The sequence below is a fragment of the Conger conger genome, chromosome 17, assembly GCF_963514075.1.
Source record: "Conger conger chromosome 17, fConCon1.1, whole genome shotgun sequence".
Taxonomy (NCBI): Eukaryota; Metazoa; Chordata; class Actinopteri; order Anguilliformes; family Congridae; genus Conger; species Conger conger.
Window position 1 is genome coordinate 33,501,142 of NC_083776.1, and position 14,709 is coordinate 33,515,850.

At 41.9% G+C, this 14,709-nt stretch overlaps 3 protein-coding genes across 3 annotated transcripts; 1 reads left to right on the forward strand and 2 right to left on the reverse strand.

The window, feature by feature from the left end:
- The first annotated feature begins 142 nt into the window (after nucleotides 1-142).
- LOC133116974 (beta/gamma crystallin domain-containing protein 1-like) lies at nucleotides 143-9,578 on the forward strand. The gene is made up of 6 exons (XM_061227015.1): nucleotides 143-157; nucleotides 371-610; nucleotides 945-1,215; nucleotides 3,044-3,045; nucleotides 8,720-8,968; nucleotides 9,303-9,578. The coding sequence occupies exons 1-6, from the start codon at nucleotides 143-145 to the stop codon at nucleotides 9,576-9,578; spliced, it is 1,053 nt and encodes a 350-aa protein (XP_061082999.1).
- On the reverse strand, nucleotides 5,090-6,314 carry LOC133116975 (gamma-crystallin M3-like). Its single transcript, XM_061227016.1, has 2 exons — nucleotides 6,063-6,314; nucleotides 5,090-5,365 (listed from the first exon to the last, which is right to left on the reverse strand). Exons 1-2 carry the CDS (start codon nucleotides 6,312-6,314, stop codon nucleotides 5,090-5,092), a joined length of 528 nt encoding a protein of 175 aa, XP_061083000.1.
- A 2,207-nt stretch (nucleotides 9,579-11,785) lies between the features above and the next one.
- Nucleotides 11,786-13,007, reverse strand: LOC133116977 (gamma-crystallin M3-like). The gene is made up of 2 exons (XM_061227018.1): nucleotides 12,756-13,007; nucleotides 11,786-12,061 (listed from the first exon to the last, which is right to left on the reverse strand). Exons 1-2 carry the CDS (start codon nucleotides 13,005-13,007, stop codon nucleotides 11,786-11,788), a joined length of 528 nt encoding a protein of 175 aa, XP_061083002.1.
- Nucleotides 13,008-14,709: the final 1,702 nt, after the last annotated feature.

The window sequence follows — 14,709 nt, forward strand, 5'->3', positions numbered from 1 at the left end:
TCTGCTTTGACTAACAGTATGCCGATAGGCTGATGACTAAGGGCTTTAATACAATGTGATGACAGATTTTTTTGGTATTAGTTCAGGTATAAAAGAGACAGTGGTTTGATAGTAGCCACAGTTCAGCTGAGGTGAAATCACTATGACCATGGGCAAGGTAAGTGGAGCCTCTGCAATACTGCAGGCTTCAGTAATGGAAATGACAATATACCAGCAATGATTGTGGAATATGTATGACATATTGACTCTCAGTTGTAAGGAATAAAAAACAACAACTATATATGTGCTATTATTTGAAATTAATTTCTGCTTGATTTTAAAGTTGCGGATTGTTGAATCTCACTTTAGAATGAATACTGTTTTTTTCCAGATCACCTTCTACGAGGACAGGAACTTCCAAGGTCGTTCCTATGAGACCAGCGGTGACTGTGCTGATTTCAGCCCCTACCTGAGCCGCTGTCACTCCTGCAGGGTGGAGAGCGGCTGCTTCATGGTCTACGACCGTCCCAGCTACATGGGGAACCAGTACTTTGTGAGGAGGGGAGAGTACCCTGACTATACCCGCATGGGCATGAGCGACTGCTTCAAGTCCTGCCGCATGATCCCCATGGTGAGTAATGTGAAGTAGCAAGTGCTTGTGGTATAACACAATGCAACAATATCTTCAATAAGTCTGATCCATGAGTTGATTAGACTGAAAACGGACTTTTTTACAATATTTGTTCATTGCTGAAGTGTTCCAGATCTTTAAATTTGTGGAAAAAATACTGAAAGGATTTAGGCATTAGAACTCTCACCACCGGGAATAGCAAGGGTTTTCTGTAAAATTATTTCAGGCTGACACCAGATGGCCTGGTTTACCAAAGTACCTTCTGAAGTTTCAGTCTTTAACCGGGTCTGTTTCCATTTTTAACTGTGTTTGTGCTTAAATTCCTAACCAACAGCACAGAGGACAGTTCAGGATGAGGATCTACGAGAGGGAGCAGTTTGGAGGTCAGATGAACGAGATGATGGATGACTGTGACTCCATCAGGGACCGTTACCGCATGTCTGACTGCCAGTCCTGCAATGTGATGGACGGCCACTGGCTGATGTACGAACAGCCCCACTACAGAGGCAGGATGATGTACATGAGGCCTGGGGAGTACAGGAGCTTCAGAGATATGGGATACAGCAACATGAGATGGATGTCCATGAGGCGCATCATGGATACCTGTTAAAGTCACAACATCCATTGTTTAAAATTGCTTTGAAAAGTAAATAAATATTTTTCAAACAATTTGTTTTTGCAGTTCGAGTAATGTATCTTCAAAAGATTTGTTTTAGTCTTTTTTATTTGTAAAATGCAATTTAGCGACTACACAATTATTCAGGGGACCCAGTTTTTCAAACACACAATTTTAGTAATGGCAGACAGGAGACAGCATCTGCCAAATTCTTATGTAAATCTCTCATTAAGTATTCAGACCCTTTGCTGTGGCACTCCAAATTGTGAAATGGAAGAACTTTCTTCCTAGAGTTGGCCTTAACTGAGTACCTTGCAAGAAAGTCTTGGCCAGGGAGGTGACGAAGAACCCAACGGTCACTCAAACAGAGATTACATTAATGACATTTGGCAGACGCTCTTATCCAGAGCGACATACAACAAAGTGCAAAGTGCATACCCATAACCAGGGATAAGTGCGCTGAAAGACCCTAGAGGGAAGTACAATTTCAACTGCTACCTGCACAACAAAGATAAGGACCAGGGCCTATTCGATCATAATTTTCTTTTCTTTTTTTTATCGTAATACCGCAACATGCAAATGTATGAACAAACCCCTTACCTAGCCAAACACTGCTTACCTAGCCAAACCAAACATCCTGATACACAAGTACATCCTGATACACAAGAAAGACAACAATTAAGGTTTACAGGGAGGTAGGGAGGGAAAGGGAGAGGTGCTGCTTGAAGAGGTGTGTCTTCAATTTGCGCTTGAAGATGAGAAGAGATTCTGCTGTTCTGACCTCAACGGGGAGTTCGTTCCACCACCGTAGAGCCAGAACAGACAGTAGTCGTGAGCATGAGGTGGAAGTTCGGAGAGGAGGCGGCGCCAAGCGGCCTGTGGAGGCCGAACGAAGAGGTCTGGCAGGGGTGTAGTGTCTGATGATTTTTTGGAGGTAAGCTGAGTAGTTGCAGTAGTCCAGGCGGGACAGAACCATCGCTTGGACCAGGAGCTGGGTCGAGTAGGGGGCGAGAAAGGGGCGGATTCTCCGTATGTTGTGGAGGGACTACAACTTCCACATTCCCACAGGAAAATTCCGCGATGTCCACCACGAATGACGTCTAACTACCAGGCCTACGGACACACCCAGTTACCTCGCGGTAACTTCGTGGCCTATAGCGAGTGGAAACTGGTGTACGCGGAACGCTACATCAGTTTACCCCTGCAAAGTTCACCAAAGAACAACTGCAACAAACATCCTTCCAGCAACCGAGTGGACCAGACGACAACGCGCGGCTAAGACGCCCCAGCCTGCGCATCTCTCCAGGACACACATTCACAGCACCATCGCGGCTCCTATAAGGACAGCACGTCTTTTGGATCCAATGCGTATGGACTCAGTAAGAGAACAAACATTCAGGCATAGCCAGTGTTTAGTTTAGTCTTAACTGTTTTTGTGAATCTGTGTTTCAATATTTACCATCCTACCATTGTAATGTGTTTGGTTAGCTACATATATATGTACGTGAATTGATTCGCTGCCTTTTGCGCATTTATAGAGTAAAACTACGCAAGTAGTCCCTTCTCACAGCTAACTCTAACTCATTACCACACCCAGAACTCCAGCTAACTACTCCCACCTTTCCTTTGTTCAAGCGACACGCGCGCTCGCACACGCCCACACACACACATACACGCCCTAACATAACCAACTAATTTACCCAACTAAATCTCCGTTAGTTTATCTGTTATGTGTTTGTATGTTTGTTTAATAAATATATTTTATTAAACCCCGGTGTCCGTTTTGGAATCGCATAGACATGAGAGCCGAATTAAAGCAGTCTTTCGAAGAACTTCCAACCTTCAGGTTATCGGTATGTTTAATCATTAATATTGGTTATTTTAATTATTAATTAAAATACTAAATTTGTGGTTAGATATTTCTGATAACAGTAATTTTATGAGACTGATTACTTTTTGCAGTTATACTGCTACATAACATTAACATGGTGCCCTGGTTTCGTAGAGAGTAAAAGCCCTACGTTATTTGGCGGCCTGTGTGATGACCCCACATAATTTGGAGCCCCGTGAGAGGACCCTATATAATCTGGAGGCCCGTGCGAGGACCCCAACAGTTGTATAGGAAGAACCTGCATGACCGGGTCACCGCCGCAATGTTCTCGGAGAGGGACAGTCTGCTGTCCATCACCACGCTGAGGTTCCTTGCACAGGGTTATGGCGTCAGTGTGGTATCCCCTAGGGAAATGGAGGGATCCAGATGGGGAGAGGTAATAGCAGGGATGAATATCATTTCAGTTTTACCTGGGTTGAGCTTTAGATCCTGCATCATGTAATGAGGTGCTTATCAGTGGCAGGGACAGGGAGACTGGTCAGAATTGAGGGCAGGATGAATGCAGGCAAATACAGAGAGGTCCTTGCTCCAGAGTGCACGTAACCTCAGACTGGGGTGACGGTTCACCTTTCAGCATGGCAATGACCTGAAGCATACAGCCAAGACAACACTGGAGTTGAAAGTCTTTGATTGACTTTGAGTGGCCCTGCCAAAGCCCAGACTTAAACCCCATAGAACATCTGTGAAGAGACCTGAAGCTGGCAGTTCACAGATGCTTCCCACCCAATCTGATGGAGCTTGAGGGGATCTGGCAGAAAAAATGGGATAAACTGCCCAAATCCACATGTGGAAAGCTTATAGAGACTTACCCAAGAAGATTAAAAAATGACATTTCACAGCAAGTGGATGGAGAGACCTTGCTGGTGAGGGAGGCCACAGCCACTCCTGGGTAATGGTGGGAGGGCCTTGAGCAGCTTGACTATATTTCCTCTAGGCCAGGGTTCTCTCACCTTAATTGTGGGGATCTACAGGTTATGCTAAATTAATTTAAGGAATGAACATTATGAGCCTTAGTCCTGCAGAACTACCCATTTTTATGCATTTGGTAGTTTAGTGTCATGTGGTGGCTGTGTGAATCTAACAACAAAACGTAAAAAATGTAAAGTAAAAAATGTGAAAATTTGAAATGAATATTGTTTTTCCTTAAGCCCACCCGACCCTCCTTTTTGATTAGTTTTTAATCAAAAATGTAATATAGTTGTATTTACCCCAAGCAGTCAGATATGTTATTGTATATATATTGCTAACCACTAGATTGAACCACTATACTAAACCAGCATAATGGTCAACCCCATCTCCCAAGCAAACGTGCCTCTTCTCCACTAATTTAAAGTCTAAGCTTCCTTTTAGGAAAAATGCCCCAGTGGACATTTGATTCTGAAACTGCAACAAAGTATATCTGTGAGAACATAATTCTGCTTCAACAAATAGGTGCTCAGAGGTACGTCTATCCCATTCAATGGTAGTAAGCAGGTATTGAAACATACAATTACTCAGTGAACTCCTGGTTTCTTGGGTGAAAGCTAATACTATACTATACCAGCAGATCCTGTGGATTTCCAGGATGAGTCTTAATAGGTGAGAATTTACTGTATATAAATGGACCTTCATAAGAGTAATTCTTGGGCACTACATAGTGCTTTTATAAGCACTGTGTAAACATTACTAAACTGAAAATAGCTGATATTGCGTGTAACCATGGATGGAGCTAGTGACATTACAGTACAATGGCATTTGGGGTGGTTCGAAAAAGCCATTATTCATATCTATGCAGTGTTTTGTATCACTTTTATGGATTAGCATTCATAAGAACAAAATGCACCGTGATATTTATCAGGAACTCGTTATACCCAAATATTACTTTAATAAAGAGTCACACAGGAAATGAATTGGGAGTCTGACAAATGTGATAAAATGAGAAATTATTTTATTGATTGCTCATTATTACATGACTCATTATTGTTGCTTGAATTTAGCATGAGTCCATGATGCGCCTCATGGACATCCATCTCATGTTGCTGTATCCCATATCTCTGAAGCTCCTGTACTCCCCAGGCCTCATGTACATCATCCTGCCTCTGTAGTGGGGCTGTTCGTACATCAGCCAGTGGCCGTCCATCACATTGCAGGACTGGCAGTCAGACATGCGGTAACGGTCCGTGATGGAGTCACAGTCATCCATCATCTCGTTCATCTGACCTCCAAACTGCTCCCTCTCGTAGATCCTCATCCTGAACTGTCCTCTGTGCTGTTGGTTAGGAATTTAAGCACAAACACAGTTAAAAATGGACACAGACCCCGTTAAAGACTGAAACTTCAGAAGGTACTTTGGTAAACCAGGCCATCTGGTGTCAGCCTGAAATAATTTTACAGAAAACCCTTGCTATTCCCGGAGTTCTAATGCCTAAATCATCCTTTCAGTATTTTTTCCCACAAATTTAAAGATCTGGAACACTCCAGGAATTAACAAATATTGTAAAAAAAGTCAGTGAAAAACAAAAATAGTGAGTGTCCTGCATTGGGGATTCTATATTACTGAACATTCTAAAGAATATAGCAAACTTTAAATAATGCATACTGAATGCACACAGAAACCAGCAGATTCTGTGGATTTCCAGGAGTCTTAATAGGTGAGAATTTACTGTATATAAATGGACCTTCATAAGAGTAATTCTTGGGCACTACATAGTGCTTTTATAAGCACTGTATAAACATTACTAAACTGAAAATAGCTGATATTGCGCGTAACCATGGATGGAGCTAGTGACATTACAGTACAATGGCATTTGGGGTGGTTGAAAAAAGTGGACACAGAAACCGTCACTGTCACTACAATGACCAGGTTGTTTATTCTTCTTCTTCTGGTTCCTAAGTCCATGATGCTGTGCTTGTATGGTACTGGGAGTTTCAATAAACCCGTACAACCTCGAAAAAGAAAACCTTACCATGGGGATCATTCTGCAGGAGCGGATGTTCTCGAACATGCCCATACGGGAGTAGTCGGGGTACTCTCCCCTCCTCATGAAATACTGGTTCCCCATGTAGTTGGGACGGTCGTAGACCATGAAGCAGCCGCTCTCCACCCTGCAGGAGTTGCAGCGGCTCAGGTAGGGGCTGAAATCAGCACAGTCGCTCGAACAGTCATAGGAGCGACCGCCAAAGTTCCTGTCCTCGTAGAAGGTGATCTGGTACAACATAGTGATAAAACAGAACAATGGGGATTCATTACCACATGAAGACTGGAGAAACAACATGATTTCAATCACTGACTCTCAATGAACCATGAAATGAACCAGTTCGAATAACTCACCACATGAAAATAGCTCCACCCTTTCTTTTTGTTTCATCATGAAACCTCACTTTTACACTACCGGTACTCTAAATGTCAAACATGTTTATTCCATTGCACTGAAGATCTGCTCTCAGCATTCTTTTCTTTGTTCTCCTCCTTCCTAGTAAAATAAATGCTCATCTCAGCCTTTCAGCAATGAGAGACAGAATCAGTGTAATTACCATACTTCTCTCCTCTCTAACAGACTAGAACAGTCTGAGTCTGTCAGCCTATCAGCACCACAGAGCCTTCCCCTAAAATAGCCAAATACTAAACCCTGTTTTCCGATGTTAAACTACACATACACAGATCGGTCATGTTACCTCATTACATGCGAATGGTTTGTTCGTACATTACCTTGACCATGATGTTTGATGTTGGATGTTTATGGGATACTGTCCAAAAAGCAGTAGTTCCCCGGACCTTTTATACATTATACTCCATGTGGTGGTTTTTGTTATTTAAATTCCTCAACCTGATGAATAAGCAGGATTGAATGCACTAAATTTCACTTACTCTATCATGACCCTGCATAATGCCGGAGGGTTTTGCCACGTGCTGTCCAATCTGTGCTGTGCCAATGCAGGCTTCTAATTATATTTTATTGTTTATCTGAAGTACATTTTAGTCATGATACTGCAACCATTTCTGAAATAATAATTCACTGAAGTAAAGTTTTCATGAAGGTACACATTCCAGGTTTAAAAACATACCCTCACTGTATTGAGAAAAGTCTTTATGCCGATGATGACAGTTCCCTATTTGTTTTCTTCAGTCAGACAGAGCTTTAAAAGAAAGGAAATAAAAGCACTTATGAAGGGGAAAAGATGCCTAATGCTCAAAGTTTCAACCAAGGACAAACTTTTTTACTGTATGGGAATGCAGTGCAGGCGGCACGGATGGTGCAGTGGGTAGCACTGCCGCCTCACAGCAAGGAGGTCCTGGGTTCGAATCCCCGTCGGCCGGGGCCTCTCTGTGCGGAGTTTGCATGTTCTCCCCGTGTCTGCGTGGGTTTCCTCCGGGTACTCCGGTTTCCTCCCACAGTCCAAAGACATGCACGTTAGGCTGATTGGAGAGTCTAAATTGCCCGTAGGTATGAGTGTGTGAGTGAATGGTGTGTGTGCCCTGAGATAGACTGGCGACCTGTCCAGGGTGTATTCCTGCCTTTCGCCCAATGTATGCTGGGATAGGCTTCAGCCCCCCTGCGACCCTGATCAGGATAAGCGGGTTCAGATAATGGATGGATGGATGGATGGAATGCAGTGCTGTCTTGCAAGTAGTTTGTTTGTGAAATGTAAATATTACCCCATTGTGACTTTGTAGGGTAAGCTCTCAAGCAAAAACTAGCTACTACTACTTACAAAAGCAGCACTACAAGTAGAAAGCAAAGGTTTAGCAGCATCAAAGAAACAGATGTGTGTGAGAGGTGTGACCGGTGACTTATGTTCTTTACTGTGGTGACTTGGAGACATTCAGGACTATGAACAATGGCATAAGCCCACACAGCTGAATCTGACTGGAACAAAAATTGCACAATATCACAACTGGGTATTGTGCATCAATTCATTGTCGTTTTTATTTTTATCAGACATCCCAATAGACCAGACCGGTGAATCTGGATACTTTGAAGAACTTTGAAGTACACGCCCCTTCTCAGAGGTCAGTATAACATTGCAGGAATAGGATATTTTACTTAAATTAGCTACATCTTTTGATGAGTAGTTCTTGAGAATGAGAGCTTTATTTGACATTTGCGCCGGTCTTCATCTGCACCTGCAGTATGTCCAATGGTACACTGACGTTACATTAAATCACTTCAACACATTCTCGCTGGATTGATCGATAGACAGACAGACAGTAGTGGATAAATGGATTAATAAATAGATACTCAGCACCAGTGTCAAGTAACGTCAGCTAGCTAGCTAGCGCCATGTCCTGTATATAATTTGTAGCTATAGATAGCTAGATAGAAAGATGTTCAATAATAGCAATAATAATACATATCATCATATATAATAATCAATAATAAAATAATAATATAACAGTCTCTCTTTCTCTCTCTCTCTCTCTCTCTCTCTCTATATATATATATATATAAATTATATACTAGACATGGAGCTAGCTAGCGTTACTTGACACTGGTTGAGTATCTCTACCTATCTGGCTCATCTATCTAATTTATTTATCTATCCAAAATATGTAGCTAATTTAGATTTTAAAAAACCTATTCCTGCAATGTTGTACTTACCCCCGAGAAGGGGCGTGGCTAAGGCTGTTTCTGATCTTGTCTGGTCTGATTGGAACTTCCAAGGTCGTTCCCAAGAGACCAGCGGTGACTGTGCTGATTTCAGCCCCTACCTGAGCCACTGCAACTCCTGCAGGCTGGAGAGCGGCTGCTTCATGGTCTACGACCGTCCCAACTACATGGGGAACCAGTACTTTGTGAGGAGGGGAGAGTACCCTGACTATACCCGCATGGGCATGAGCGACTGCTTCAGGTCCTGCCGCATGATCCCCATGGTGAGTAATGTGAAGTAGCAAGTGCTTGTGGTATAACACATTGCAACCACAACAATATCTTCAATAAGTCTGATCCACGAGTTGATTTGACTGAAAACTGACTTTTTTACAATATTTGTTCATTGCTGGAGTGTTCCAGATCTTTAAATTTGTGGGAAAAAATACTGAAAGGATTTAGGCATTAGAACTCCGGGAATAGCAAGGGTTTTCTGTAAAATTATTTCAGGCTGACACCAGATGGCCTGGTTTACCAAAGTACCTTCTGAAGTTTCAGTCTTTAACGGGGTCTGTGTCCATTTTTAACTGTGTTTGTGCTTAAATTCCTAACTAACAGCACAGAGGACAGTTCAGGATGAGGATCTACGAGAGGGAGCAGTTTGGAGGTCAGATGTACGAGATGATGGATGACTGTGACTCCATCACGGACCGTTACCGCATGTCTGACTGCCAGTCCTGCCACATGATGGACGGCCACTGGCTGATGTATGAACAGCCCCACTACAGAGGCAGGATGATGTACATGAGGCCTGGGGAGTACAGGAGCTTCAGAGATATGGGATACAGCAACATGAGATGGATGTCCATGAGGCGCATCATGGATACCTGTTAAAGTCACAACATCCATTGTTTAAAATTGCTTTGAAAAGTAAATAAATATTTTTCAAACAAGTTGTTTTTGCAGTTCAAGTAATGTATCTTCAAAAGATTGGTTTTCATCTTTTTAATTTGTAAAATGCAATACTATACAATTATTCAGGGGACCCAGTTTTTCAAACACACATCTAAGTAATGGCAGACAGGAGACAGCATCTGCCAAATTCTTATGTAAATCTCTCATTAAGTATTCAGACCCTTTGCTGTGGCACTCCAAATTGTGAAATGGAAGAACTTTCTTCCTAGAGTTGGCCTTAACTGAGTACCTTGCAAGAAAGTCTTGGCCAGGATGGTGACAAAGAACCCAATGGTCACTCTAAGGATTAGGAAGTCATCTGCAGAGATGGGAGAACATGCCAGAAGGACAGCCATTTCAGCTGCACTCCAACATCAGGCCTTTATGGTAGAGTGGCTAGAAGACAGAAGCCACTCTTGAGTAAAAGGCATATGACAGCCTGCTGTCATGAGGAAAAAGATTCTCTGGTCTGATGAGACAACAATTTCACTTTTTGGGCAGAACTCCAAGCACAATGTCTGGAGAATATTACATTACATTAATGACATTTGGCAGGCGCTCTTATCCAGAGCGACAAGAAAGTGCAAAGTGCATTCCCATAACCAGGAATAAGTGCGCTGAAAGACCCTAGAGGGAAGTACAATTTCAACTGCTACCTGCACAACAAAGATAAGGACCAGGGCCTATCTGATCATAATTTTTATTTTTTTATTTTTTTATCGTAATACCGCAACATGCAAATGTATGAACAAACCCCTTACCTAGCCAAACACTGCTTACCTAGCCAAACCAAACATCCTGACACACAAGTAAATCCTGACACACACGAAAGACAACAATTAAGGTTTACAGGGAGGTAGGGAGGGAAAGGGAGAGGTGCTGCTTGAAGAGGTGTGTCTTCAATTTGCGCTTGAAGATGGGAAGAGATTCTACTTTTCTGACCTCAACAGGGAGTTCGCTCCACCACCGTAGAGCCAGAACAGACAGTAGTCGTGAGCATGAGGTGGAAGGGACAGGGAGACTGGTCAGAATTGAGGGCAGGATGAATGCAGGCAAATACAGAGAGGTCCTTGCTCCAGAGTGCACGTGACCTCAGACGGGGGGTGACGGTTCACCTTTCAGCACAGCAATGACCTGAAGCATACAGCCAAGACAACACTGGAGTTGAAAGTCTTTGATTGACTTTGAGTGGCCCAGCCAAAGCCCAGACTTTAACCCCATAGAACATCTGTGAAGAGACCTGAAGCTGGCAGTTCACAGATGCTTCCCATCCAATCTGATGGAGCTTGAGGGGATCTGCCAGAAAAAATGTGAAAATTTGAAATGAATATTGTTTTTCCTTAAGCCCACCCGACCCTCCTTTTTGATTAGTTTTTAATCAAAAATGTAATATAGTTGTATTTACCCCAAGCAGTCAGATATGTTATTGTATATATATTGCTAACCACTAGATTGAACCACTATACTAAACCAGCATAATGGTCAACCCCATCTCTTCTCCACTAATTTAAAGTCTAAGCTTCCTTTTAGGAAAAATGCCCCAGTGGACATTTGATTCTGAAACTGCAACAAAGTATATCTGTGAGAACATAATTCTGCTTCAACAAATAGGTGCTCAGAGGTACGTCTATCCCATTCAATGGTAGTAAGCAGGTATTGAAACATACAATTACTCAGTGAACTCCTGGTTTCTTGGGTGAAAGCTAATACTATACCAGCAGATCCTGTGGATTTCCAGGATGAGTCTTAATAGGTGAGAATTTACTGTATATAAATGGACCTTCATAAGAGTAATTCTTGGGCACTACATAGTGCTTTTATAAGCACTGTGTAAACATTACTAAACTGAAAATAGCTGATATTGTGTGTAACCATGGATGGAGCTAGTGACATTACAGTACAATGGCATTTGGGGTGGTTCGAAAAAGCCATTATTCATATCTATGCAGTGTTTTGTATCACTTTTATGGATTAGCATTCATAAGAACAAAATGCACCGTGATATTTATCAGGAACTCGTTATACCCAAATATTACTTTAATAAAGAGTCACACAGGAAATGAATTGGGAGTCTGACAAATGTGATAAAATGAGAAATTATTTTATTGATTGCTCATTATTACATGACTCATTATTGTTGCTTGAATTTAGCATGAGTCCATGATGCGCCTCATGGACATCCATCTCATGTTGCTGTATCCCATATCTCTGAAGCTCCTGTACTCCCCAGGCCTCATGTACATCATCCTGCCTCTGTAGTGGGGCTGTTCGTACATCAGCCAGTGGCCGTCCATCACATTGCAGGACTGGCAGTCAGACATGCGGTAACGGTCCGTGATGGAGTCACAGTCATCCATCATCTCGTTCATCTGACCTCCAAACTGCTCCCTCTCGTAGATCCTCATCCTGAACTGTCCTCTGTGCTGTTGGTTAGGAATTTAAGCACAAACACAGTTAAAAATGGACACAGACCCCGTTAAAGACTGAAACTTCAGAAGGTACTTTGGTAAACCAGGCCATCTGGTGTCAGCCTGAAATAATTTTACAGAAAACCCTTGCTATTCCCGGAGTTCTAATGCCTAAATCCTTTCAGTATTTTTTCCCACAAATTTAAAGATCTGGAACACTCCAGGAATTAACAAATATTGTAAAAAAAGTCAGTGAAAAACAAAAATAGTGAGTGTCCTGCATTGGGGATTCTATATTACTGAACATTCTAAAGAATATAGCAAACTTTAAATAATGCATACTGAATGCACACAGAAACCAGCAGATTCTGTGGATTTCCAGGAGTCTTAATAGGTGAGAATTTACTGTATATAAATGGACCTTCATAAGAGTAATTCTTGGGCACTACATAGTGCTTTTATAAGCACTGTATAAACATTACTAAACTGAAAATAGCTGATATTGCGCGTAACCATGGATGGAGCTAGTGACATTACAGTACAATGGCATTTGGGGTGGTTGAAAAAAGTGGACACAGAAACCGTCACTGTCACTACAATGACCAGGTTGTTTATTCTTCTTCTTCTGGTTCCTAAGTCCATGATGCTGTGCTTGTATGGTACTGGGAGTTTCAATAAACCCGTACAACCTCGAAAAAGAAAACCTTACCATGGGGATCATTCTGCAGGAGCGGATGTTCTCGAACATGCCCATACGGGAGTAGTCGGGGTACTCTCCCCTCCTCATGAAATACTGGTTCCCCATGTAGTTGGGACGGTCGTAGACCATGAAGCAGCCGCTCTCCACCCTGCAGGAGTTGCAGCGGCTCAGGTAGGGGCTGAAATCAGCACAGTCGCTCGAACAGTCATAGGAGCGACCGCCAAAGTTCCTGTCCTCGTAGAAGGTGATCTGGTACAACATAGTGATAAAACAGAACAATGGGGATTCATTACCACATGAAGACTGGAGAAACAACATGAGTTCAATCACTGACTCTCAATGAACCATGAAATGAACCAGTCCAAATAACTCACCACATGAAAATAGCTCAACCCTTTCTTTTTGTTTCATCATGAAACCTCACTTTTACACTACCGGTACTCTAAATGTCAAACATGTTTATTCCATTGCACTGAAGATCTGCTCTCAGCATTCTTTTCTTTGTTCTCCTTCCTTGGTAAAATAAATGCTCATCTCAGCCTTTCAGCAATGAGAGACAGAATCAGTGTAATTACCATACTTCTCTCCTCTCTAACAGACTAGAACAGTCTGAGTCTGTCAGCCTATCAGCACCACAGAGCCTTCCCCTACAATAGCCAAATACTAAACTCTGTCCCTGTTTTCCGATGTTAAACTACACATACACAGATCGGTCCTGTTACCTCATTACATGCGAATGGTTTGTTCGTACATTACCTTGACCATGATGTTTGATGTTGGATGTTTATGGGATACTGTCCAAAAAGCAGTAGTTCCCCGGACCTTTTATACATTATACTCCATGTGGTGGTTTTTGTTATTTAAATTCCTCAACCTGATGAATAAGCAGGATTGAATGCACTAAATTTCACTTACTCTATCATGACCCTGCATAATGCCGGAGGGTTTTGCCACGTGCTGTCCAATCTGTGCTGTGCCAATGCAGGCTTCTAATTATATTTTATTGTTTATCTGAAGTACATTTTAGTCATGATACTGCAACCATTTCTGAAATAATAATTCACTGAAGTAAAGTTTTCATGAAGGTACACATTCCAGGTTTAAAAACATACCCTCACTGTATTGAGAAAAGTCTTTATGCCGATGATGACAGTTCCCTATTTGTTTTCTTCAGTCAGACAGAGCTTTAAAAGAAAGGAAATAAAAGCACTTATGAAGGGGAAAAGATGCCTAATGCTCAAAGTTTCAACCAAGGACAAACTTTTTTACTGTATGGGAATGCAGTGCTGTCTTGCAAGTAGTTTGTTTGTGAAATGTAAATATTACCCCATTGTGACTTTGTAGGGTAAGCTCTCAAGCAAAAACTAGCTACTACTACTTACAAAAGCAGCACTACAAGTAGAAAGCAAAAGTTTAGCAGCATCAAAGAAACAGATGTGTGTGAGAAGTGTGACTGGTGACTTATGTTCTTTCCTGTGGAGACATTCAGGACTATGAACAATGGCATAAACCCACACAGCTGAATCTGACTGGTACAAAAATGGCACAATATCACAACTGGGTATTGTGCATCAATTCATTGCCGTTTTTACTTTTATCAGACATCCCAATAGACCAGACCGGTGAATCTGGATACTTTGAAGAACTTTGAAGTACACGCCCCTTCTCAGAGGTCAGTATAACATTGCAGGAATAGGATATTTTACTTAAATTAGCTACATCTTTTGATGAGTAGTTTTTGAGAATGACATTTGCGCCGGTCTTCATCTGCTAGCTAGCTAGCGCCATGTCCTGTATATAATTTGTAGTTATAGATAGCTAGATAGAAAGATGTTCAATAATAGCAATAATAATACATATCATCTCAATAAAAAAATAATAATATAACAGTCTCTCTCTCTATATATATATATATAAATTATATACTAGACATGGAGCTAGCTAGCGTTACTTGACACCGGTT

Coding starts and splice junctions, on each gene's coding strand:
- LOC133116974 (XM_061227015.1), top strand. Junction 611..944: donor CCTGCCGCATGATCCCCATG/GTGAGTAATGTG, acceptor CCTAACCAACAG/CACAGAGGACAGTTCAGGAT. Junction 8,969..9,302: donor CCTGCCGCATGATCCCCATG/GTGAGTAATGTG, acceptor CCTAACTAACAG/CACAGAGGACAGTTCAGGAT.
- LOC133116975 (XM_061227016.1), bottom strand. CDS start 6,314: ATGTTGTACCAGATCACCTTCTACGAGGACAGGAACTTTGGCGGTCGC. Junction 5,366..6,062: donor CCTGCAGAATGATCCCCATG/GTAAGGTTTTCT, acceptor CCTAACCAACAG/CACAGAGGACAGTTCAGGAT.
- LOC133116977 (XM_061227018.1), bottom strand. CDS start 13,007: ATGTTGTACCAGATCACCTTCTACGAGGACAGGAACTTTGGCGGTCGC. Junction 12,062..12,755: donor CCTGCAGAATGATCCCCATG/GTAAGGTTTTCT, acceptor CCTAACCAACAG/CACAGAGGACAGTTCAGGAT.